Raw genomic sequence first — 26,156 nt, 5'->3', positions numbered from 1 at the left:
TTTCTTCTTTCACCCACTGATTATTTAAGAGTGTGTTTTTTAGCCTCCACAGATTTGCGAATTTACTTTTTTCCTGTCTATCATTGATTTCCAGTTTCATTTCATTATGATCTGAGAAGGTGCCTGGTATAATTTCAATCTTTTTATATTTATTGAGAGCTGCAGTGTGCTCTAACATGTGGTCTATCCTGGAGAAAGATCCATGGGCACTTAAGAAGACTGTATAACCCACTGAGTTTAATTGCAGCATTCTGTGTATGTCTTTTAGGTCTGACTCATTTATCACGTTGTTCAACTTCTCTGTTTCCTTGTTGATCTTCTGTCTAGTTGCTCTATGTAATGATGTGGGTGGGGTGTTGAAGTCTCCAATGATTATTGTAGAGATGTTTATTTCTCCTTTCATTTTTTCCAGAGTTTGTCCTATGTATTTTGGGGCACCCTGGTTAGGTGAAAATATAGTTATAACTAGGGATTGTCCTATTTTTTTAAAAAAGATTTACTTTTTATTTATTTTTCTCCCCTTCCCCCCTCCCCATGTTGTCTGCTCTCTGTGTCCATTTGCTCTGTGTTCTTCTGTGTCCACTTGCATTCTTGTCAGCGGCACTGGGAATCTGTGTCTCTTTTTGTTGCATCATTTTGCTGCGTTAGCTCTCCATGTGTATGGTGCCACTTCTGGGCAGGCTGCACTTTTTTTCATGTGAGGCGGCTCTCCTTACAGGGTGCACTCCTTGTGCATGGGGCTCCCCTACATGGGGGAAAGCCCTGTGTGGCATGGCACTCCTTGTGCACATTAGCACTGCACGTGGGCCAGCTCACCACACGGGTCAGGAGGCCTGGGGTTTGAACCCTGGACCTCCCATGTGGTATGCTGGTGCTCTATCACTTGAGCCAAATCCGCTTACCGGATTGTCCCTTTTATTAATATATTATGGCCTTCTCTATCTCTTAAAACTTTTTTGCACTTGAAGTCTGCTTTGTCTGGTATTAGTATCGCTACCCTGGCTCTTTTTTGGTTATTGTTTGCAGGGAGAATCTTTTTCCAGTCTTTCCCTTCCAGCTGTTTTGTATCCCTGCATCTAAGGTGAGTTTCAGTAAGCAGCTTATGGATGGCTCATGTTCTTTTTATCCATTCTGTCAGCCTGTATCATTTGATTGGGGCATCATTCAATGATATTACTGTAAATGCATTATTTACTTCCACCATTTAATTCTTTGGTTTTCTTTTCTTTTTTCTTTTTTAAAGATTTATTTTTTATTTCTTTCTCTCCCCTTCCCGCCACCCCCAGTTGTCTGCTCTCTATGTCCATTTGCTGTGTGTTCTTTCCTGACCGCTCCCATCCTTATCAGCGGCACCGGGAATCTGTGTTTCTTTTGTTGCGTCATCTTGTTGTGTCAGCTCTCCTTGTGTGCGGTGCCATTCCTGGGCAGGCTGCACTTTCTTTTGTGCTGGGCAGCTCTCCTTACGGGCGCACTCCTTGTGCGTGGGGCTCCCCCATGCGGGGGGCACTCCTGTGTGGCAGGGCACTCCTTGCGCGCATCAGCACTGCACATTGGCCAGCTCCACATGGGTCAAGGAGGCCCGGGGTTTGAACTGCGGACCTCCCATGTGGTAGACGGACGCCCTAACCACTGGGCCAAGTCCGCCGCCCTTCTTTGGTTTTCTTATGTGAAATCATATTTTTATCTTTTTACTCTCTTTTTAATCCTTACTCTATTCATTCTTCTCTACTCTCCCCCAGATCTCTCTCTCCTGTCTTTTTATTTCAAGTTCCAAGTCTTCTTTTACTGTTTCCTGCAAAGGTGGATTCTTCTTTGCAAACTCTCTTAGTTTCTGTTTGTTTGTGAATATTTTATACTCACCTTCATATTTGAAGGACAATTTTGCTGGATAAAGAATTCTTGGTTGGCGGTTCTTTTCAGTCTCCTAATTGTATCATACCACTGTCTTCTTGCCTTCATGGTTTCTTAAGAGAAATCTGTGCTAAGTCTTACTGGACGTCCCTTTTACATGATGGGTTGCTTCTCCCTAGCTGTTCTGAGAATTTTTTTCTTTATCTTTGACATTTGACATTCTGTGTAGTATGTGTCTTGGAGTATGTCTCTTTGGATTTATTCTGATTGGGGTACTGTGCATTTCTTGGACATGTAAATTCATTTCTTTCTTGAGAGTTGGGAAATTTTCAGCTACTATTTCCTCAAGTACTGTATCAGCCTCTTTCCCCTTCTCTTCTCCTTCTAGAACTCCCCTGACATGTGTGTTGCTGCATTTTGTGTTGTCATTCAACTCTGTTGCCCCCACACAATTTTTCCCATTCTTTTCTCTCTTAAACTTTAGTTCTTCTGTGTTTGGTATCAGCTACTCTTTCTTCTCTCATTTTGAGTCTGCCATTGTATGCCTCTAATATGTCTTTCCTTTTTTTTTTTTAAAGATTTATTTTTTATTTATTTCTCTCTCCTTCCCGCCACCCCCCAAGTTGTCTGCTCTCTATGTCCATTTGCTGTGTGTTCTTCCATGACTGCTCCCATCCTTATCAGCAGCACCTGGAATCTGTGTTTCTTTTTGTTGCGTCATCTTGTTGTGTCAGCTTACCCTGTATGTGGTGCCATTCCTGGGCAGGCTGCACTTTCTTTTGTGCTGGGCAGCTCTCCTTACCGGGTGCACTCCTTGTGCATGGAGCTCCCCCACGCGAGGAGCCCCCTGTGTGGCAAGGCACTCCTTGCGTGCATCAGCACTGTGCATGGGCCAGCTCCACACGGGTCAAGGAGGCCCAAGGTTGAACCATGGAACTCTCATGTGGTATGCGGACGCCCTATTCATTGGGCCAAGTCTGCTTCCCTTTAATGTGTCTTTCATTCTCATGAGCTCTGTTACTTTTCTGTTCAAGATTTCAAATTCTTCTTTGCTCTTGCTCAATGTCTTCTTGATGTCATTTATCTTTTTAGTTATATTGTCTTTCACCTCATTAATTTGATTTTGGAAATTGGTGTGCATCTTGTTAATTAGTTCTCTCAAATCCTATATCTCTTCTGGGTCTTCAATATATTTCTTTTCTTGGGCCATGTCTTATATTTTCTTACCATGACTTAGAATTTTTTGCTGATGTCTAAGCATCTGATTAGGATATAGTTTCCTCAGATGCTCAATTTCTTTCTTTTTTGTAGGAATTTAGTGGTGGGGGGCTGTGTGTTAACACCGCTTTTTGATTCTTGTCTTGACCTTGGTTGTTAGGATTGCCCCTGCTAGTTGTTCAAAACTGGGCTCCAGACCCAGTAATTGGTTTCAGACCGGCTTCCTAGGGTCTTGGATGGGGGTGGGGGTGGGGTCTGGGGGAGTTATAAAGGCTGGAAAAAAGCCTCTCCTACTTATTTTTAATTTTCTCATTGTGCTTCCCTGGTCTGCCAGTAGATGGCGATCGTTGGCAGCTCTCAGTTCAGTGCCTGGTCAGAGCGTGTTTGTTGCCGCACAGAAGGGATCAGAGTGACAGGACTTCCTATCTGGAGGTTAGAGCCTAGTAATTCAATCTTTCTCTGAGATAGTTCTCCAGCCTTCTCTGGAGCCCCTTCCCTTTTCCCAGCTAGGAAATATTTCCACTCCCCTCTGAGTCCTCAACAGTCACTCCCTGTTAGTAGGGGAGGAGGTTGGGAGGGTCATATATCTTTAGTCCTTGCTGGCTCCAGGGCAAGCAATGGTGCAGCCCACCCAGCCTGGAAGGGCTCCTGGGACACAGCAGACCAAATATGTGAGTCAAAGGCTGAGTCGGCCTTAGGCTGTGTCCCTTCTCTCCCCTTTCCTGTGTGGTAGATCCCAGGAACCCCCTTTGTCTGTAGCCCCAGGCCCAGAGCCCTGAGAATTCGAGTGTCTTTAGTGTGGGGAGGGTGCCGGCAGCGGCAGCCGTGAGTTTCAACTAACTGTTCTGCCTTCATGATTCCCCTCCTTTGTCCCTTTCTCCTCTCAGCAGTGTCCAGCCTTTGCCTGGTGTTCTAAACCCTAGAAGACCTTTTCCAGGCTATTCCAGCCTATCTTCTAGCTCTTTTTCTGGAGGAAACAAGAGTCCTGTGACTTTCTAGTCTGTCATCTTGGAGGAACTCGCTGCTTTCACTTTGTGACTTGTTTCTTTCACTTAGCTTAATTTTTCAAGGTTCATCTGTGTCATGGCATATAGCAATACTTCATTTCTCTTTATGCCAAATAATAGTGCAGTATATGGATAATAATATCCATTCATCAGTTGGTGAATATTTGGTCATTTCCAGTTTTTGGCTAATAAGAATAATGCTGCTACGAACAAGTTTTTGAGTTGACATATGTTGGAGAAAAACAGCACTCACTGGGACACGGAGACTGATTGACCACAAGCAGAAAAGGAATTTATTGAGAAGCTCTCCCAATGGAGGGGGTCTGAAGAAGAGACTTCAGTGCACTCCTGGAAGGGGGGATTTGAATTTATACAGAACTTTCCTAGGCAGGGAAATGATAGTTAGTGGGAGGGGGTTGAGGGTCCGAGTGAGGTGCAGGGGCCAATAGGAAGTTCTAGAGTGGAAATTTCCCCTGATAATGGGTCAGGGAGTTTATGGTTTCTTGGAATGCCACAGGAGCAAATGTTTCTTTTGACTTGTAGGGTTTTAAAGGGCTTCTTTTTTTCTTTCTGATATGTAAATGGTGAAGGTTTTTGTCTCCTTCTGATATGCAGGTAGAGGTAGTAAAGAGCTCCATCTCCCTCTGATTTGCAGATGGTGAAGCTCTCTATCTCCCTTTACTCCTGTCTCTATGAGGTTTCTGTATTTAACCCATGAGGAAGTGCTGAGCCCTCAGGTACAGGGGAGGGGGTTCTTTTTCCCAGTGCATATCAGGGGAAACAGAGCTACAGCTTGTTAATTATTGGAACCTTAATGTTCCTAACTCTTTGCTGATACATATATAGGGGGACCTGGATATTGGGGCATATGGTACTGGGCAAGATGGGAGGGTGAGGGGATTTGGGGTGTTGGCTCAATTCTGGCTATTTCCTGTTGTCAAGGGGTGGCGAAAAGAAGTTCCCTTCCAGCCTGTGTTGTGGGCTGTGGTTTCAGGTACCGCAAGGGTTGGTATCATTGTTCACGCAGCAGAAAGATGCCATTTATGTATTTCTGGGTTGTTGACTGTATGATTCCGTGTATGAATCAGGCAAGAAGCTGTAAGAGACAAGGACAAAAAAGAAGAAGCAATACTATTAATAATGGTGTTATAATGGGTAAAAGGATTGCTTTTAAGGGTGAAGAAAAATAAGAAAGGAATGAGGATAGGCATGATTGATTTTTATAGTTGTTATTTTGGGCTTTCTGAATGATTTCTATGTTTTTTTTCAGGACTTTAAGATTTTTTTTTTAACCTGACCAGTTCTGTTAATGTAAAAACAAGTTTCATTTATGATTGCACAGGTGCCTAGTACATCCTGTTGGATTAGGGACAGGGGTGGGGGTTTGGGGTTATCTGTTATTGGAGCAGAGGACAACTAAGATTTTCAACTCTCTTTGATATGGTTTGGGTGGAGAGGGAGAGCAGGAAGGCATTGTGGGATTCAGACGTTGAGATATTTTGGCTTCTGGCTTGGCGGCAGGCCCTGTATTTTTGCAGCAGAAGATCATGTAGTGGATTATGGGTGACATCTTGGGTGGCTGTCTGGATAAACTGAGCTATTGCATGAAGATGAGTGGACCTGCTGATAGGAGGAGAATGAGAATTGTGATCGTGGTAAAGATAGGAATTAGTCAGGAAATTGAGGGTGGACTATGAGGTTATCACTTTCAGGAGTCTGAGGTGGAAAAGGAATAATAAGATTATACATTCAGCATTAAACAATGGCATTAATGGTTGACAGTGAAATTATATGATTTGATGGGCTTATACATATAGAGTTTTAGCTGAAATAGGAGACTTTAGATTATTAACTGTGGTTTTATAACAGTGTTTTTGAGTGATTTTTACGGATTTAAGATTCCCAACCAGCAGAGCTGCTTAGATCAGTACAGTGATCAAAATGACCACATTTTTCTCATTTTATATTGTTTGGTGCATAGGCATCAACCAATTATTATTACTTCCCTTTTGGGGCTTGGAGCATCTCGTAATTTATATTAACTTGTAATTTAGACTTAGTCCATTGTTGTAAGGATTCAGTTACAAGGTTACAAGAGACCCATTGCAGTGTCTGCAGCACTGAAAGCACACCTCGCCCTTTCTGAGAGAGGGAGGGGGCCGATGTAATCCACTTGCCATCTTGCTGCTGGAGTCTGTGCTCGGTCAGTATGTCTCTTCCAGTGAGGTAATTGTCACAGTCATTGGAGTGAGCACGATGGACACTCATGGGTGATGTTCATGAGCTGCTGGTGACTGAGAGGCAATTGGAACTGCTGGACTAGACAGCACAAGGGCTGGTATCCATGATGCTGGCTTTTTTGTGGAGCCGCTAGGCTGCTTTTTGGGTTTCAATGGTATGGCTCTGGATCTTCGTGAGGGCATCTGCCTTAACAGTCTCAAGACAGGTGTTAGAGGAGGGGGCAGGACACGATAGACAATTACCTGTCACTGCTGGCAGGCATTCCAGATGTTTTTCCACAGATCTCTCTTCTCCACAGAGGGCAGCTTACAACAGTTCATTGTTCTTGTTTTGCACTTTGGTTTTTTCTTGCAATTTTCATCACTCATACCTATTTATTAATATAAGCACTTGTTTAATTTTTGGTCATTTGAATAGAGCCTTTTAGGAATTAATATTACCATCCAGAGGTATTAAACTATATATACTGCCAGTGAACAAACACACAAACACAAAAAGAGTTACAGCACACAGGCAGAAACAACAAGTTCATTAATTTGACTCATAATTCTCACTCCTTTGGTATGACTATTTTACTGCTTTCAAGATTTTTTGGAATCAGTGTTGCTGGTAATATGCAATTTTGTTTTTGGAAACATGTTTACTAGTAATCAGCAACAGGAATATTCAAGCATGATACATGCATTTAAATTTTAACAGGTTAGATAGATATTTAGCACATATATTTTGGATTATTGCCTTTTAGGAATATACTTAGACTTAGGAATCAGCTGAAAGCTTCCTTGTAAGAGGCAGGAAATTGTAGGTTAAGGAAGGTTAGAAGGGACAGCTGGGTATTGGTAATTTGAGAGGGATCAGAGGAATAGGATCTGAGAAGGTGTTTGATCTGGGAGAGATCAGATTGAGAAGGGTGTGGGGTTTTGCCTCAGCCACTTCCTGGAGAAGGGAGGACAGGAGCTGGGGAAGGAGCCTGGAGAGTGGGGAGTTGGGCTTGAGAATGGATGGTGGGTGGGAAAAGGGAGCACAGGGAGATGTGGGGGAAAAGGAGGAGGAAGCAGTAAGTCAGGGGTGCTGGCACCATTATGTTGGAGAAAAATGGCACTTACTGGGACAGGGAGACTGACTGACCACAGGCAGAAAAAGAATTTATTGAGAAGGTCTCTCAACGGAGGGGGTCCGAAGAACAGACTTCAGTCCTCCCACCAGCATGGTGGGGGTCTGAAGAGAGACTTCAGCCCACTCCTGGAAGGGGGGATTTGAATTTATACAGAAATTTCCTAGGCGGGGAAATGACAGTTAGTGGGAGGGGGATGAGGGTCCAAGTGAGGTGCAGGGGCCAACAGGAAGTTCTAGAGGTGGAAATTTTCCCTGATAATGGGTCAGGGAGTTTATGGTTTCTTGGAATGCCACAGGAGCAAATGTTTCTTTTGATTTGTAGGGTTTTAAAGGGTTTCTTTATTTCCCTCTGATATGTAAATAGTGAAGGTGTCCATCTCCCTCTGATATGCAGGTAGAGGTAGTAAAGAGCTCCATCTCCCTCTGATGTGCAGATGGTGAAGATCTCTATCTCCTTTTATTCCTGTCTCTGTGAGGTTTCTTTGTTTAACCTGTGGGAAAGTGCGTAGCCCTCAGACATGGGGAGGGGGTTTGCCTTTTTCCCAGTGCGTATCAGGGGAAACTGAGCTACAGCTTGTTAATTATTGCAAACCTCTAACAACATGTATTTTCATTTCTCCTGGGTATGTACTGAGGAATGGAATTACTGTGTCATATGGTAACTATATGTTTAACCACTTGAGGGATAGCCAGACTGCTTTCCACAATGGCTGCACCATTGTACATTCCCACCAGCAGTGAATGAGAGTTCCAATTCTTCCATATTCTCAACAACACGTTTTTATCCATCATTTCAATTATAGCCCTTTAATGTATTTATGTGAATTGGCTTCTCAAGGCTTTGCATTTCCCTAATGACTAATAAAGTGCATTTCTTCAAGGACTTCAGTGGCTTTTGGATATCTTCTTTGCAGAACTGTCAGTTCAGGTCATTTCCTCATTTTAAAAAATAAGTTTTATTGAAACGTATTCACGAACTATGCAGTCCATCTAAAGTGTACCATCAGTGGGTTTTGGAATAATCACAGAATTGTGCATTCATCACCGCAGTCAATATTAGGGCACTTTCATCACTCAGAAAGAAACGCTTTACCCCATAGCAGTCACCTCTGAATCCCCCTATCCAGCCCACAGCAGCAGCCAGTTTTCAGCCTGGTCTCCCAGGAGGACGTCATCTGTTGGTCCCCTTGACTCTGCAGGGCCAGGGTCTTCCAGGCCCCTCTGTAGACTCAAGCGCCAGGTGCTCACATCCTGCTGAGCCAGGGTTCTCCCCAACAATGTCACTGACCCCACGGGCCATCTACCTCTGTTCCAGATGACAGGTCTACCCAGACCCCAGGCTCCCCGCCTTTCCCTCCACCCTGTTCTTCCTCTGTGGAGTCCCCGAGCAAAGGATATTGTTTGGAATGCTGAGTCCTCCACTCCCCACCTTCCTGCTCCCACACCCCCTAATGACTCTCCTCTCCTCATATTGAGTCCCTGCTAATAGGGAGATGGCAGGCCCTTTGGAGCCCACTGAGCACCTCCAGGGCACACACTGGATATGCTGACACTGAGCAGACTCCAGGCTGGGCTCGGCCATGGAGTGGGGGCCCCTGGGCAATAGGGTGGCAGGAGGGCTGTGGCATGGACAGGGAGCCAGCTGCACACAAGGAGTGGGGTGGTGGGGTTGGTGCCCTCAGTAGGACACTGGCCTCCAGAAATTTCTGATGTGTGGGGGCACTGCCTGAGGGGAAGTGCTCAGGGTTCAGTGACCATTGAGATCCAGCACGAGGAAAACACACCAGAGACCTTCCGGCCGTGGGCCCTCTGCCTGCGCACCTTCCACCCACCAAGCTGGCACCTGCAGACTTTGGACATTCCTGGGCACAGTTGTAGCTCCAGGTCCCCAGCGCACACCTGTACCCTCCCCCCCACACACACACCCTGAGGACAGGGATTCTTACGCTTCAGCATTTTCACTGCTGTGTGCACACTTTTGGTTCTGGAGAGCAGGGCCTAGGAGCTGCCTCTACATTTGTACCTGGGATTAAAGAAAGAATAATTTCTACCAAGGCATGATGATTGTAGGTACAATTGACAAAAGACTACTTTTTTTTTCCTACGGTAATAATGAATGTAATACATTCCAATGCCCTTCTAAGGAAAGAAGCAAATAACTACCTTTACTAGTAAATGTGGTGCACATTTTCTTCTTCTAGAATTGTTGTTAAAGTCATCTTTTCAATTTTCCTCTGAAGGAAATGGTGAAATCCATCCATGGTTTATGTTTAAACAAGAGCCAATTTTTATTTTTTGTGAAACTTACTGTAGTATTAAGCTTTCACACATTCATATATTGGCAGTCTTTTTTCTGAACACTAATGCAATTTCTCTTTTACCACGTCTGCTAATCCCTGTAAACAAAGTAAAGTCATATTTTCCACCTATAGTTGAAAAGCATCTGGTTCCAAAATTTCTTTTATACCACACAACTGTCCAAAGGCTGCTGAATAACTGATCAATGGCACACATGTGGAAGCCTGTTCAACGTGATGGGGAAAAAACTGTTCTAGAGAACTTCACCCTCAAAATCAAGTGCTTGTGCAAACTATGGGACCTGTCACGGGTTTGGATGGGTCAAGGACAGAAACATCCATTCATGGATGGTCAACAGAACCTGCCAGAGTGAAGGAAGGGTGGATGGGAAGGGCCCTGAGAAGGAGGCCCCAGAACTGCTTCAGGTAATGTGGAAGCTTCAAGGCTTCTGCCATTCAGAGAGGGGCCACATGTCGGGGGAGCAGGGCTGCCGCCAGCCACCAGTGCTGTGAATGAGATCCCACCACTGTCCAGGCACTGACAAATCCCGTGTTTTAGGGTAGATTTTTATTTAGGGAATGAACCTCAGGTGGACAATTTTGAGTATAAAAAGAAATTCCCATGCTATAGTTTTCTTCTTAATAAGACATTTCTTCCTTGTGATAGAAATGACTGTTCATTCTTAGGTAAAATGCCTCTTAAGATGGTAAGAGCAGCAGAGTGCACCGTCTAATTGCATGAGGTATGATTTTCTTATGTACTTTTTCCCCAGTGTTTTCAGAATTCCTCATGTCCTGCTTTACAGTATAACCCAGTGGGTGACAGCCTGTGCTCTGGAGAGACTGTTTGAAACACCACTCATATCCTGCTAATTAACTAGAAGCAGCCAAAAGTTAATCACCTGTAAATATGACTTCTAGGGTTAAATCATATTGTTAGTTTAAATTTGCTTTATAGATATTGAAGATGTCTGTTTTTTCTCCTATTCCCATGGCAGGATATAAAGGATTTCCTTTAGTTTGCTAACATTAGAATTTAATGTACATTAGTGGTACTATCTGATCTCATTTTTAGTTGTCAGAATTGGGAGGGGCAGAGTTCGTGCTACCGGCATCTAGTTGAGGCCAGGGACGGTGCTAATCATCTTACGTTACAGAGAACAGCTCCGCATGACCAAGAATCACCAGCCCAAAGTGTGACTGTGAGGAGAAACCTACTGTCCACGCTCCAGCTCCTCCCAGAGCTCCCCAGTCCCTGCTTTCCTCCATATCTGCAACCACTTTCCCAATCTCCAATCCTCCTCCCCTTGCATTCCGCAGTTCCAGTCCATATGAATCTGCTCTTTGTCCAAGGTCAGACTTAATCTTTCAATAATCCTGTCCCCCTTTTATTTTTCATTTAGCAGGAAGGAGCCACTAGGGGGCACTCATGCTCCCACTTGAGCTCCTGTTAGTTCTTCATCTCCTGATGCAAATGCTTGAGGGCTCTTTACTGCCACAACCCACAGCCCTCAAATACTCTTGACTGGCACAGGGTGAAGCTCCTGGGACAGACATCAGGGGCCCCAGAGGATAAACTCACCTGGGAGGACTGTGGAGCTGTGGACTGGTGACCAGAGCCAACCCCGGGGCTCATGGCATTTGGGGAGGAGGGTGGAGTTGGCTTAGGTAACAGTGGGCAGCACGGACTGGACACTCAGGCCCAGCTGCCCTGCCCACGTGTGGACACTGGGGAAGGGGCTGAGACCTGAGGCCCTGAAGAGCCTGCCTTAGGGTGTGTGCAGGGAGCCTGGGCAGGGCTGTCCTGGAACATTCCAGACTGGGCCTTCCCCAGTGGGAGACAGGGCCTCCCGGGTCCTTCAAGGAGCTTCCTCCTCTGGAAGAATCAGAGAGACCTGTCAGCACCAGGGCACAGGCTTGTGCTCAGGGTCTAGGGGAGCAGAGGGCTCGGGGCCTCCCTCACCAGGCCCAGGCCCCAGGCTTTGTGGATCTGCTGGACTGTGTGTTCATCTTCTGGTTATTATTTTTCTGCTTTGAGATTATTACCTACTGTCTTCTACTCTTTTTACATTTATTCTGTTCTTTTTTTCCTCTCACTTCTTAAGATGGATGATGAACTCATTTTATTCAACCTTTTCCAATTCCCTGGGAGTACCCCATTAGCTGCATCCCACAACTTTTACTGCAAGTATATTTATGTCTAACCAAGTTCTAAGTCTTTAAATGTATTCACCATGGTATCTTTTCTGACTTTTATATTTTAAATGCCCAAACTTAGCTCTTTTCATTTATTTCTTATTGATTACTAACTGGATCACACTGTGTACAAAATGGGTGGTTCAATGAAAGTGATGCATTGCTATTTGTTGACTGATGAGTAATGGTCCAATTTCATAATTGTTCTCTATGTGTTTAGAAAATGTCTATCATGCAGTAATTTGGGCTACCATGTTCCGTTGTCTATTAGTTGAAGCCTGTTGATTGTGTGGTTCAAATCATCTTTAACCTTATGGAGGTTTTGTGTGTTAGCTAGAGTTCTGAAACATTATTGTGGACATTGTGTGATCCATGGGTAACTAGTTATCATCTTGAACAAAACAATATACATGCGGACATGTAAATGAATAAAAAATTAAAGGTAATATTGAAACTTCTGAAGAGCCTTAAAGTCAGAAATGCTTTCTTGTTGTAGCCAAAACAGGAAAAATTGATAATTGAATTTTTAAAAAAAGATTTATTGATCTCCCACCACCCCCTCATTGTCTGCACTTGCTGTGTCTGTTTGTTTTCTTTTGTTTCTTTTTTAGGAGGCACCAGAAACTGAACCTGGAACCTCCGATGTGGGACGTAGGTGCCTAATTGCTTAAGTCACCTCCATTCCCTGCTTTGTTGTGGTTCTCATTATGTTTCTCCCCTTCTGTCTCTTGTTGCCTCATCTTGTTGCATCAGCTCACTGTGCCTGCCATTGCTCTACTTTGCCATCCCGCTTGTCATCTTTAGGAGGTACTGTGAATCTCTGCTCCCTGCTTTGTTGTATCTCTCATTACATTTTTCTTCTTGTGTCTCTTCTTGAGCATCTTGCACCATTTTGTTGTGTCCAATTGCCATACCTGTCCATTGTGCCAACTCGCTATCTTCTTTAGGAGGCACCAGGAACCAAACCATGGACCTCCCACATGGTAGGGGGAGCCTAATCACTTGAGCCACATCTGTTTCCCAGATAATTGAATACTGTAAAAATCTTCATGGAACAAAGCCTCTATAAGTAAAGCTAATTATATCTGAAATTGTCTGCAGCTACCATAAACAAAAACTAAAGTGTTCATGGCTAAAGAGCACATAAAATTAATAAGAACAACAATCTGGTAGGAAAGTGGGCAACTGTTCACAGCGAAAAAATCTACAAATGGCTCTTAGGCAGGGAAGCGGACTTCGCCCAGCAGTTAGGGTGTCCGTCTAACACAAAGGTCTGTGGTTCAAACCCTGGACCTCCTTGACCTGTGTGGAGCTGGCCCACGTGCAGTACTGATGCACGCAAGGAGTGCCATGCCATGCAGGGATGTCCCCTGCATAGGGGAGCCCCACGCACAAGGAGTGTGCCCCACAAGGAGAGCCACCCAGTGCGAAAGAAAGTGCAGCCTGCCCAGGAACGGCACCGCACACACAGAGAGCTAACACAACAAGATGATGCAACAAAAAGAGACACAGATTCCCAAGCCACTGACAACAACAGAAGCGGACAAAGAAGACGCAGCAAATAGACACAGAGAACAGACAACCAGGGTGGAGGGGGGGAAGAGGAGAGAAATAAATAAATAAATGAATCTTTTTAAAAAATATCTCTTAGGCATACAAAACTCAATCATGAGCATATGGGAGAAAAGTGCATTTATGTCACACTGAGATAGTGAGTGTATCACACTATATGGTGGCCCAAGTGGGCAAAAATCCCCGTGTATGATTACATAGTGTGTGCATACACTGCAGTGATGAGGACCCAGTGTAAGCAGGAGGGTCCTTGCAAGGGGAAGAGGGAGAATCAGAGAAGGAGACGTGACAGAGGGTTGTGAAGATGTTGTGCTGCTGATTCTGAAGAAGAACATAGGAGCTGAGTGTCAAGGAATGCAGGAGGCCTTGAGACAGTGGAAAAGACAAATGGAGTCTCCTCCTGAGTCTCCAGAGAAAATGCAGCCCTGATCATGCCACGAGTTGTGTTTCATTCCACTAAATTTCTGGTCTTTTGTTACAGCAGCAACAAGAAACTAATACAAGGTGCGTCACCTTCTCCAATCCAACTACAAGTGCCTCTTGGACAACGACTCAGTCAGGGCCAAATCAAATGAAACTTTGCTGCTCTCTCTTTTCCTGACACTCTTGGCAAAGTCTGAACAGTCGTGTGACCTTGGGAGCTGTGCGCCTTAGGAAGGAGCAGCTTTGTTTGTGGGATGGCAGACATGTGATCAGAGCATATTTTGCCTGAGAACATCACCTCCCACGGAGATCTCAGGGAGGGACTGTGTCCCGTGGTCCTGGGGCTTGGATGGGGCTGGAGGTGAAGGGGTAAGATGAAGGCTTGCGTACCAGGTCAGGAGGGGATGTTTGCCCTATAGCCAGAGGGAGTCATGGTGAGTTCTGGATAGGGAGAGCCCTGGAGCCTCTGAGCTGGACGTTCACGTGTCAAAAGAAGTCTTATCTCAGTGTAATCCACCTTGGAAGATTACTGGAAGTGTGAGACTGGAGTTCGCCTGGCTGGGTCCTGAATTCTGGTCCTTCCTCACATGGGTCACTCTGACGGCCCCAGGCTGATTCCCCCACCCACCCAGGGTTGAAGATGACCCAGGGGCTGGTCTTTGGAGCAAGGAGAAACCCGATGTTGGGGCTGGACAGCCTGGATCAGGACTTAAGACAGGCAAGTCCTTTTGAGAAGGTCAGCATGACAGGCGGGCCCCCAGGGTCTGGGTGGAACAGTGCTGGGGGCTCAGGACATGGGGGCTGAGAAGGGGCCACACCCATGATGTGCCCAGGGCCCGTGGCTGCTCTTTCAATGTCCATCTTTGTGTGGACATCAGTCGGCCCCATTTTCCTTGTTCCTGGGCCCTGGGCTATGAGCTCAAAGGGGCAAGTGCTGGGAGCTGTGCAGGGTGGGGGTGGTCCTGGGGTGGCCCAGCACTCTCCTGGGTGGGCCAGGCTCTGGGAATATGTTAACACAGCCCCACCTCTTTTGCCCCCCAACTCCTTCCTGCCAGAGTGTAGAGGTGGAAGTGGGGCAAATTAGAGATAACACTACACAGTGTGAGCTAGAGGAAAACTGAGTTTCAGGTGAATTAACTTCATTCCCGTGAGTAGAAATGAACCAAATGAGAGGAAGGGTCCTCTTTATTCAAATCCTTTCCAAGTAATCCATGGTGGGTCATAGGCTCCTTCAGTTTCCTGGAAGCCCCCCAATCCCAGAGGGGTTGGGAAGGGAGGATTTTGTCCTGGCTGAGCCTGAGCTCAGGGCTGCCTCTCTGGGTCTCCAGGAGTCCAGGAGGGACCTGTCTCCACTCCGAGCACCCAGCAGCTCCCCGGGCTCAGAGCTGAACCTCGGGCACAGGCTCAGCTCCTTCCCAGGCTCTGTGGTCTCACGTGGTCCCTCCCCTCGGCTGCCCAAGTTCTTTGGGGAAAGTATGGAGCCTCTTCTGCTTTGGGGTTGATCTTACAGTAAATGTTGTATCACGGTTTAGAAGTTCCTGAAAAAGGAAAGAAAAGGCCTCTGAGCACCTTGTAACCTTCTCAGAAGCAGGTGCTGCTTCTCCCAGGCTCTGGCCCCAGCTGGGGCTTCTCTGAGGCTTCTGCCCTCAGGCCTCTCCCTCCTGGGTCCCCACCCCCTGTCCCCCCATTGCTGCTGTTATCTGAATTGCTAAGCACAGCCGGGTGGGGGTGGGGAGGTCCTGGGCATCACCCAGCTCACCTCGTAGATGGGAACGGCTGCCCTGGAGTCGTGCAGGGGGACCTGGGAGGGGGAGAGCAGACGTCAGGGGACTGGCAGGAGCCCAAGTGAGCAGGTGTCAGGCCTGAGCCCCGGTTCTTGCCTCTGACAGGCCACAGCTCATTCCCTGAATGTGCTTTCAACACTTCTCATCAGGACTGACACCTCTGTCCCTAAGGGCCAGTCTCCAAGACTGGAACACAGCACCCCGTCCCTTCCTGCTGCGTCTTACCCTTGTGCTTGTTGACCCAGGGCCCCTGGTGATGCTCCCAGGCCCACTCTGTGCCCTGTGCTGGATTCCAGGTTTCTCCCACAGGGTGGGCTCAGGGCATGGTGGTCCCTGCCCAGCTCCTGGACAGACAGGGCTAACCTTGACCTGTCTAGGAGGGTGGAAGTCTCAGCTGTGAGTCAGTCCCCCTGCCCAGAGTCTGCACAGCTGGACCCCCAGCTTAGAGGACAGGCTTACCTGAGAGGCAGGATTGTGGAGACGTCTGTGGCCTGGGGAGCAAAAACCACAGTGAGCACCAGGTGTGTGAGCAGAGCAGGGCCCCTCCTCCAGGTGTGGGGGGTCCTCAGCTCCAGGAGACACAGACCTGGGAGAGCATTTCCTGGGAGACTCACAGCCATCTTAGGGTCAAAGGAGTAGGTGAGCCCAGGAGGTGACCCTGAACCAGGCCCCACAGTCTGGGCTGACACAGCAGCCTGGGGCGCCCCGTGTGAGGACTTTATGCTGCTGAGACTCCCCTGAAGCCCCCGCAGGCCCGAGGCCCCGAGGAGCTACTGAGGGAATGGACACGGGGCAGCCTGGGTGCCCAGTCACTCCCAGCTGGACCTGCACTCACCTGGGGGGCACGCCAGGGGCCGGGGCTCCCTGAGGTCCTGCTGGCTTCTGGCCCTAGGGAAGGTCAGGCTCAGGTATGCAGTGTGTGGGTAAGGTGACAGCTCTGGTGTCAGAGCAGAGGGCAAAGGGGACCCCGTTCAGAGCAGCGCCGGAGACCTCCTTTCTCCATCTCTGCCCCAGGGAGGGGGCCAGGATCTAGAGAGGGGAGCTGAGGAAAGATCTGGAAGCCACGTGTGCATGTCTGCCTGGGGCAGAGAGGGACCCTTGGCCAGTTGTTGCCCAGGAGGATGTTGACGTGGAGGGACCCAGAGCACAGGAGAGGAACCGACAGCCAGAGTGACCTGAGCTAAGGTCAGGCCTCAGGGAGCCCGTAGTGCCTGGTGCAGGACACCGGGGACCTCGGTGTGTCCTGGACCCTCGGGGACTGTGGTGCCCCTGCGGCTCCAGACCCTCCCTCAGCCAGGGCTGTGGAAATGCGCCAACGGCCCGACCCTGATCTCCATCCCCCTTGACGAGAGGTGGGAGGACAGCCCAGGACGCAGCTCCCCATGGCCAGGACACCTGTCTGCACCATCCGGGCCTGGAGCTGCACATCAGCACTGTGACCTTGGCCGTGGACCTTAGATCCTGAAGCTTCAGCAGATCTAAGGTGCCGGGACCCTGGGCCCTCCACGCACACCTCCCGCCCTCACCATGACCCTGGTTCCCTCTTCTCAACCGTCTCCCTTGTGACCTCCTTTCCCAGGAGCTCTCTTCCCTCTGAGCCCTGATGGGGAGTGAGACCCCCGGCCTGGGAGCTCAGGGCTGAGGAGGAAGGAGCCAGGGAGGAGTGGGCAGCCTCCAGGGGGCCAGGGCTCAGGAGGGGCGGGGGGCAGGGCCCCTCATGCAGGGGGCAGCCCTCCCCGCTCCACACAGCATCGCTACTCTGGGAGATTCAGGCCCTGGGACGCCCACCGTACCCTGCAGAGTCCCTGTGCAGCAGAAACCACCCCAGGACTGCAGTCAGTGCCAACCCAGCCAGGACCCCCATCACGATGCCTGCGATGGCCCCAGCAGAGAGGAAAGGGCTGGGGACTCCTCCAGACGTGCCATCTGCAGGGACAGAGAGGGAGACTGAGGCCTGACTTCCTCTCTGGGGGCTTGGACCCCCCCCTCAGGACTCAGTCTTGGCCTCCCCCTCCCCAGCGGGTGCCCCTGGGAGCATCTCTCTGAGGGGAGGGTGCAGCCTTGTGGGCAGCAGTCCCTTCCTGGTCAATGCCAGCCTTAGGGGGGTCTCTCCCTGCAGGAAACCCAGAGGCCCTGATTCCTAAACGGCCCTGCACAGGAAACCTGAGGTGTGCTGAGTGGGTGGCATCGGTGGTAGGGACGGGAACCCCCTTCCAGGTCATCCCTGACCCTCAGCAGATCTCCCTCATCCAGGGTCTAGGCTTGAACCTCATTTATCCAAACTCACCAACAGCCCTCTTGGGGCAGGAGCCCGGGGAGGGGCACACTATGAGCAGCTGTGCCTCCATCACCACACGGGTGTCCTCCATCTAATCTGGTACCACTGCCCCCCATGCCCACCCAATGGGAGAGAGATATGTGATTCCTGGGGGTGGATCGTGATCCAGGTGCAGAACTCAGTGCTCCCACTTCCTGCACAGGACACAGCAACTCTTGATGGGGAGAAAATGTTGGTTCCGTGGCAGAGATAATGCAGCTGGGACCCATGGGGTGGGATCTGGAGCTGAAGGTGGCTGTGGCCCTACAGTAATGACAATGGCAGTGAAGGTTTTTAGCACCTGTGGACTCAACACAAAACTTTCCAGGCCTTCCCACCTGAAATCCATTGGCCATTCACAAGGAAACTTATAAAGCCAGTACATCATAACAACTGTTGCAGATAAGACAAGTGTGATTTCAAGATTAATAATAGCTCAGGGGACAGGAGGAGAGGACACTCACTGTCCTCGCTCAGCCTGAGGACGTGACTCTCAGTGGCAACTGCACACTGACAATTGCCGAATCCTCCATCCTCACGCGGTCTAGACTGAGGATGCGGTTTCCCAGGAGGGCTCCACCCTCTCTGTGAGCTGCAGGCTCTGCCCATTGACAAGCTTCGGGGTGGAGGCTGTGAGGAAGGCCAGGACCATGGAGGCCCTGCCTTCTGTGACGGTCTTGCTGGTTGATGGAAGGCCCTGCCCTGGAGGCTGAGACTGACCGAGGGAATGGGCCTGGGGGCTCTGTCCTCCTCAGAGCCCTCAGCCAGCTTCCAGGTCCCAGTGAGCTCCTGAGGTGACCAGAGCACAGCTCTGACCTGCAGACAGTCACCTGTCTGTCTTCACATGACCTGGGTAGGTGAGGCCTGCCCCTCCAAAGATAAGAAAGAGAGGCAGCTCCCCTGACAGGTCACCCGGCATCTCTGGGGAATCAGCCCTGGGAACTTCTTCTCAGCCACGGGGGCACCAACCTCCTCTGCAGGTAGAATTAGCCTTCCATGGAGTTGGGTCTTCCTAGAGTTCTGTGACTTATAAAAAGCAGGCCCCTGTCCTTGGCTACAGTTCTGTGCATGTTGCGGTAGGCATCTTTCCAGCCCTGCTCAGCTCTGGGGCCAGGAGAGCTTTACACATGCAGGGAAGGCACTTTCTAATGTGCCAAGAGTCATTAGGGAATGAGGACGGCCCAGACCAGCTTTGGGTCTCTAAACGTTCCACCTAAAGTTTCTCCCCATGCAAAGAAGACAATCTGGCTGTTGACTGAACATCACAGTGAAGGAAACCTCTAGAGAGAAGTGGTTTCCATGTTCATGAAAAGCTAGTACTCTTACCAGTGTCTATGAACTATATCATTGGGGTGCTGCCCTTTCCACCCAAGAGGTCTGTCATGGGTGCATCCACCTATGTGTCTGTACATATTGATCTTTGTTCTTTTCTGAACCATATGTGGCCAGTGTCCACAGCATTACACAGATGTGACATTGTGCAGATGGTTCTGCTCTGGAGCTACTTCTTCCTATTTCCCCCGTGCTTTACTCAAGTGAGGCTCAGGTGTCCACTGACTGCACTCATGAGAGACTCTAGGACAAAGGCACATGTGTCCTTCCCCCGCCTTCCAGTCCAAGCATAGACTGTGTCGGATAGTCAGGGCATGGAGGGCTGGGCGCAGAGGAGCGAGGCAGAGCTCTGTCCTGCTCATCTCTTCAGCGAGCTTGGTCAACCCCTCACCTGGGGAACAAGATTTTGAGCTTGTTTCAAAGGCCTGTGTGTTCCTGTGGGACATGAAGTTTGGAAAAATCAGAGACAACAAAAGAGGCATGGTAGTGGCATTAGGAAGCATCCTGACCTGGAGGAAGCTTTCCCTTCCCATCTATGGATCTTTTTCCACTATTTGGGGGTCTCTGGGTTGAGAGAATCCCCACCCCACATTCCAGATGGAACCAAGATCCGCCTTGGCAAACAAGAGAAGACAGGGTAGGGAGAATTTGGAATTTGCAGGTTTCTACTGAACACAGTCTGGGAAAGGACTTCATCCAGGATCATTCTGGAAAACTAAGGCCCAGGGCTGCTGGTCCAGGGGGCCACTTACCAGAGCCCGTGATCATCTTGACTGTGGTCCTGTTGAGGCCAGTGATGCTGTTGTGGACATTGCGGTGTAGGATCCACTGTCATGCACAGAGACGTTGAGGATAAACAGCTCTTGTGTGTATTGCTGGGGCCTCCCATTGATAAGCCAAGAATACTGTGCAGGTGGGTTAGAGGCCGCGAGGCAGGAGAGGCTGAGCTTTGCCCCTGGAGGGTAACTGGAGCCAGGGGGGGGAAATAAGGGGGTGGGTGTCGGGACCATCTGGAGCAAAGAGAATAAGTCCACAGAGTGACGTCGTCAGGTGAAGGGGAAGCTCCTGGTCTGTGTCAGGGCCTCAGTGTCCTTCCGACCATGTCCCACACCACCCTCATCCTTAAAGGTCCACACACCACAAGCCCCTGTGTTCACTGAGTCTGATCTGAGATCATTGACCTGATTCTCCCAGCACAGGTGCTGACCCCAAGGGGCTCAGGACAGGACCAACACACCCCCCCCTTACCTTGGCTGCAAGGCTGGGCCTGCTTGGATATGCCTGGGAAGGAAGTCATGGGCAGCCTGGGTGTCCAGGACTTGAGGGTCTGTGCACTTGGACCTGAGAGGACCAGTTTGGCCTGGCCCCTGGCAGCATGGATTTGGCAGCAGCCTGTGCCACCGAGGAACAGAAGTTACTCACAGAGAACCTTCAGGGTGAAGGGGTCACTGCGAAGGGCACTCACTGGGTTCCAGGTCTCACACTCATAAGGTCCTGTGTCCTTCCTTGTGACACTGTGTACAGTGAGAGTCCTGTTGTCCAGGGACAGCTGGAGCCCAGCACTGTCTGGGATGCTCGATTGTTCATCGACCACCGGTAGGTTTTGTTCTGAGTCTCGGGTTCACAAGTTAAGGCCACAGAGCCCTGACCCTCCATGAGGTCAGAGGTGCTGCTCCTGATGAAGGGTGTGGGCAACGCCGCTGTGGACAGCAGAGAGAAGGTGACCCTCTTCAGTACCTGGATCCTCCAAAGGCATCTTCCTATCAGAGTTGGCATCTCTCGCCTCTCAGCCAACACCGAGTCTCTAAAAGATTAAGGCAGGTCTTCGTACTACTAGAAAAATGCTTAACAGCCTGGGTGCTCAGAGAACATGAGGACCCCCTGCTCTCTGTCCAGGAGGGCACAGACCCTCTCCAGTGCTAAACAAGGGGCAGCATTGAGTCAGAGAAGGTGCAGGATGGGATCAGGATCCCCAGGACCTCTCCTGGGCTCTGCAGTGACCAGATGGTGCCAGCCCCACCTGGGCCTCCTCACCTTAACATATACTTGCTGAGGTCCCCCCCAGCTGCACAATGTACAGTCCTGCTAACTGTGTTCTATAAGCCTCATTCTTCAAAGGTGTCTGAGAGATGGGCAATGTGGGTCTCTCATTGTCCAAGAACCCATGGACACTGGGCAGCCTGGCCAGGAGTTGGGTGTTGGGAGAGAAAAACCCACAGCAGACCCAGAGCAAGCCTGGTGGGTAGTTTTGTGGTCAGGCTGAGGGGCCACATGGGAGGCAGTTCTTCCCAGGGAGTTGGTGATGACTAACAAGAGGCTGTAACCCTGTACAAGACACAGCAGAGTGTGAGGAATGAGCCAGAACAGAATGTGGGAACAGGCAGGAGCTGGCTGCCTTTGACAGCAGAATCCTGCTCTCTGCCCTTGGTCTTTAAACTCCCTTCTTCCCCTGATGAGGTCCAGTAGGGATCATGTTTATCTTTCCTGAAATCTTAGGAATGTTTTCAAATGCAGAAGGGGTGACTGGTGGAGAGAGAGGGGAGCATAAACTTACTGACATCTGGCTCTCACAGGCCATTTGTATTGGGCAGATCTGTGATACAAATTTGGGGAGAAATAAATTTCTCCCATATGTGAAAATGCTTATTAATGGCCCAAAGATCTAAGACCACTTACTGGAAGGAATATTTCTAGAGAGTGCTATGAGGTCTTAGGCAAAGCTCTGAGTCCAGCAAAGTACCCATTATGACCAAAGGGAAGATGTTCTTCAGTGACCCCTGGGAAGAGAGAATTGATCAGAGGGCAGTTCTGAGGAGCCTCAATTATATAAAAGGAAGAAAGAAGCCAAATTAGTTGAAACATTTTGTGTCATGGTAGTAAATTAGAAAATGCATCCATGTGCTAATTCCTAAGGAGAGGCAGGAAAAGGGGAGGAGACTGGCAGAGGCACGAGGAATGCTTTCTTTTACTTCTTCTGACCTCAGGAATGACATGGATGGGTCCAAGCTGAGCAGTGACCATGTGAGATGCCAGTGGCTCAGGCAGCTCCCCTCTGAGAAGACCCACCTTACGATGATGGTGTTATGATGCGGAAATGGGTGTGTGAAGTGGACAGTGAGACATCAGACAGCACCTGATCTGAACTATTTCTCAAGGGGAAGGGTCTTGGGAGCCCTGGGGAGAGCTGTGAGCCTCACTCCAGTGCAGGATGTGAGTTACAAGAAAAATGGGTGAGCTGGGCCCTTGTGCTTTGGGGTGGCAGACCTCTCCCCTCTGCTGCTGAGTCTCTGGTGAGTCAGATTGAGAAGTCACATGACCTCAGCACACGGCCTGTTCCATTTGCTGGCATCACCAAGGGGAAGGGCCTGGAAGGGACACACTGGAAGCTCCTTCTGCTGACTTCAGTCAATTGGCTCATGATGGAGCTTCACGGGGAGGGTGGGCCTGGCTACAGGTGGTGGTGGGGAGGGAACAGGATGGTCAGCCATCAGCAGGACTACGTGGGAAAGCCTAAGGGGAGGAGGAAGTGGTGCAGAGCTGGGGCAGTTCCCAGCTGGAATGAAAGGGGAGGAAGATGAGGAACAGGGAAGGAGCAGAGAGAGCCAGAAATGCCCATGGCATGAGCAGGTGGGTTACAAGTGACTCAAAGAGCCACCAAGAGCCCCACGTGGCCCCAGAAACAGGACAGCTCAGCCCTGAACACCCCACCTGGCCAAGCAGCCCAGGTCATCCTGGACTCAGCCCCAGGAAGTCAGAGGTGTGGGACAGAGGTCTCAGCCCTGAGGGACAGGACTCCAGGGTGGCCAGAACCTCCTAGGAATCTGCACCAAGCCTCCAGCTCTGAAGAAAGTGTGGCTCATTCAATCATTCAGTCACCATTCCTTCCTTCCTTCATCAAAGAGCAATGGAGAGCTTGTTTCTTGTTGGACCCTGAACTGGTTGAAGGGTGTGCAGTGGGGAGAGAGAAAGCAAAATCCTTTTATCCAATGGGGGTGACACCAACACATCAGCAAACAAACAAACCCATGGTTTCCTGTCTATGTAGTGAACATGTGGAGAGGCCACCAGGGAGGGGCCTGGACATTCCAGGCATGGACTCTGTTGATGAAGTAACTAGTTAGTCTAACACTGGCTAGTTCTCCACTTGCTCTCACTTCCCAGGTAGAAATCTCTCCCTCCACATTAGGAATGTTCATGAGGAAAGGATCTGAAGTAAAGGCTGCTCTCTGGACCTGCAGATGTGTAATGAGGCCACGTGGGGAAGAAAGGTCAAGGCTGTGGCTTACACAGACCAAGACTGTGATCTGCCCATCATGGCCTGTGGGACCCCAATTCAGTGAATATGGCATTCCCCAGTGCCTCAGTTTCCCCTCCATAAAACAGGAAATATGATAACTGGTATGTGGCTTGCCACGTTGTCTGTGATCTAACTTTAAAATCCTCACAATCACCTGATCCAAAGCTTGGTTGGAGGAGCCACACAAATAAACAGCACTTGTTATAATGTTCCTCGGTGGAGGGCTCCCTGGGCTGACCACTGATGGACAAGGAGTGTCTTCTCTCCCCTGTTCCTCCTCTGGGGATGCTGACCTTCCTGGGGCCTCTCCCACACTCCCCAGGACAGTCAGCTCACAGCTTGTGTCTGTGTGTGTCTGGGCTCTCCCTGCTGGGTCTCAGGGAAGGCCTCAGCTCTGCCAGGGCCTGATGGAGCCCGTAGGGCTGAGCCCTGGCTGCTGACCAGCTCCAGGGGCCACAGGGCTCGGGCAGCTGGGAAATCCTTGCTCCAGTCAGCCCTGCCCTCAGCCACACCCAGGCCTGGCCATAGGCTCCCCAGGTCACCTGGAGTCAGAAGCCCTGCACAGGGGTCTGGGAAGGGGCTTCCTCGGGCTGAGCTCCTCCATGGGATTCCAGGGGTCCCTCAGGCCAGCACCCAGGTGAGTCCTACTGGGTGTCTCAGGGCCAAATTCATTGGGAGGGACTCAGGGTCCATGAGGGTGGGCCTGAGATCAAGCTCCCTCTGCCAAGTGACTCCCAGCAGGCTGGGCCTTATCTCTGCAGCAAATGTCTGCAGAGTCTGGATTCAGGGAGGGAATTCTGATCTAATGCAGTTTGTCTCCCCTGTGTGGGTCCTGCCCTCCACGCTCAAACCCCAACACAGGGAGGGAATGCAGAGGGGGTGTGGGCCCAGCAAAGCATCGATCCACCCACCTCTCTCCCAACACACGGAGGTCACAGAAGGTCACTCACCATACATGTGGATCTGTCCAGAGGCTGCATCACCCTGAAGGTTTCTCTTTATGACTAGTAGGGTGTAGATTCCTGAGTCACTCTGGGTGACCTTCTGGAGCTGCAGGGATCCATTGGAGTATATGGTCTCCTGACCACTGTGGGCAGGTCCTGGGGTTGTTTGTTGAGTGTTTGTTACATATGCTAAAATGTTATAGTTGGGGTCCACCTTGTCCCCTTTGTACCAGTTGTAGCCTACAGGATTCTCTGGCTGATTGTGGACAAGCAGAAGAACATCGCTGCCTTCAGCAGCATCTGCTGGCACAGATTCAATCATGAGCTGGGCTGTGATGGGCCGGCTCGAGAAGATCAAAAGTGAGACTAGGTGGGAAGAGAGAAAATAAGTCAATCCTTGGGCATGTTCTGGGGTGGAGCGATGGCTCCTGGAGACTGAGCAGGTCTCTCCACCCTTCAGGCACCTGCTCACACCAGGGCTTGTCCTAGGGGCCTTCCCTGTGGCCTCCTCTCCAGCCCCTCTCTCTTCCCCTCTCTGACCCCCCCTGCCCTGTCTCCTCGAGGCGCCATCAGCACCTGACATCACATTCTCCTCAGTTTGCTTGTTCTTCTTCATGCACAATAAACGTGAGCTCCATGAGGGCTGGGGTTTGTCATGTTCCCTCTTGACTCCCCAAAGCCTGAACACACTGTGCTGTGAGGGAAGGAGATAATGTGTGTTCCCAGGGCCCTGCATATCTTGATGTTTATTTAGCAGTAAATATAAAGATCAATTCTGAGGTTCCTGCATAAGGGCATTGGTTGGTGTCCCTTGTCGTTTTCTTCTGGAGTGTCCCTGTGACATAAGTTGTCATATTGTTCAAAATTTATGACTCAGTAATGACAACTTTGGAAAACTTAAAGGAATTATTGTTTTCCTCCCTGGTGCCAATTGCTTTCATGGAATTTTGCTGTTGCTGAGAGCCCACTCTTCTCTCGTCCCCTCCCTTAAGGCTCTGAACCGCAGCCCTCTCTCCCCTCTCAGACCTCCCCCCACCCCCAGGACACCCGGCCAGTCTCTGCTCTCCTCGCCCCCCACACCAGGGTCCAGTCCCCTCTCACCTGTGAGCAGGGGCCCCTGCCAGGGGGTGCGCTCTCTGCGGGGAGGGCCTGAGGGGGGCTCCATGGGTCTCTGCTGCCTGCACTGTGCGTCCCTGTGTGGAGATGTGGAGAAGATTCTGGCCCAGACAAGCTGCAGACACAGCAGCTCCTGCCCTGCGGGCTCTGGGCCCTTCCTCCCTCTGCCCTGAGCCTCCTCGGGGGTGGGGGAGGCAGGATTGCTTCCCGGGTCACGTGGGCGGGGCGGGCTCTGCTCTGCCCTTGTCTCCTCCCCTCCCCTTGCAGCCTCCTCTGTTTCTCCCCTTCTTTCCCTTTCCTTCTGTGCAATTTCCTTTCCCTGGGAACTACAGGGAACTACAGGGACTCCGCTCTCTCCATCCATGATTCTCCTCTCCAAACACACACATGCTCACATTTGCACATAGTCACACTCACACTCACTTGTCCTTGTTTGGGGCGTGCA

At 49.9% G+C, this 26,156-nt stretch overlaps 1 protein-coding gene and 1 long non-coding RNA gene across 2 annotated transcripts in view; both read right to left on the bottom strand.

Moving 5' to 3' along the window:
* Positions 1-25,867, bottom strand: part of LOC101427453 (cell adhesion molecule CEACAM7-like) — a 45,481-nt gene extending 19,614 nt beyond the window's left edge. The window contains exon 1 of the mRNA XM_071209282.1: positions 25,697-25,867. Within this exon, the coding sequence (XP_071065383.1) occupies positions 25,697-25,760 (64 nt within the window). The 5' untranslated portion in view covers positions 25,761-25,867. The remainder of the gene's footprint in view (positions 1-25,696) is intronic.
* On the bottom strand, positions 15,074-16,505 carry LOC101427887 (uncharacterized). Its single transcript, XR_009181604.1, has 3 exons — positions 16,165-16,505; positions 15,681-15,722; positions 15,074-15,459 (listed from the first exon to the last, which is right to left on the bottom strand). It is a non-coding gene; the product is annotated as an uncharacterized lncRNA (long non-coding RNA).
* Positions 25,868-26,156: the final 289 nt, after the last annotated feature.

The sequence above is a fragment of the Dasypus novemcinctus genome, chromosome 18 (assembly GCF_030445035.2).
Source record: "Dasypus novemcinctus isolate mDasNov1 chromosome 18, mDasNov1.1.hap2, whole genome shotgun sequence".
In the NCBI taxonomy this organism is placed as follows: domain Eukaryota; kingdom Metazoa; phylum Chordata; class Mammalia; order Cingulata; family Dasypodidae; genus Dasypus; species Dasypus novemcinctus.
This window is presented reverse-complemented; position numbering and strand designations above follow the sequence as displayed.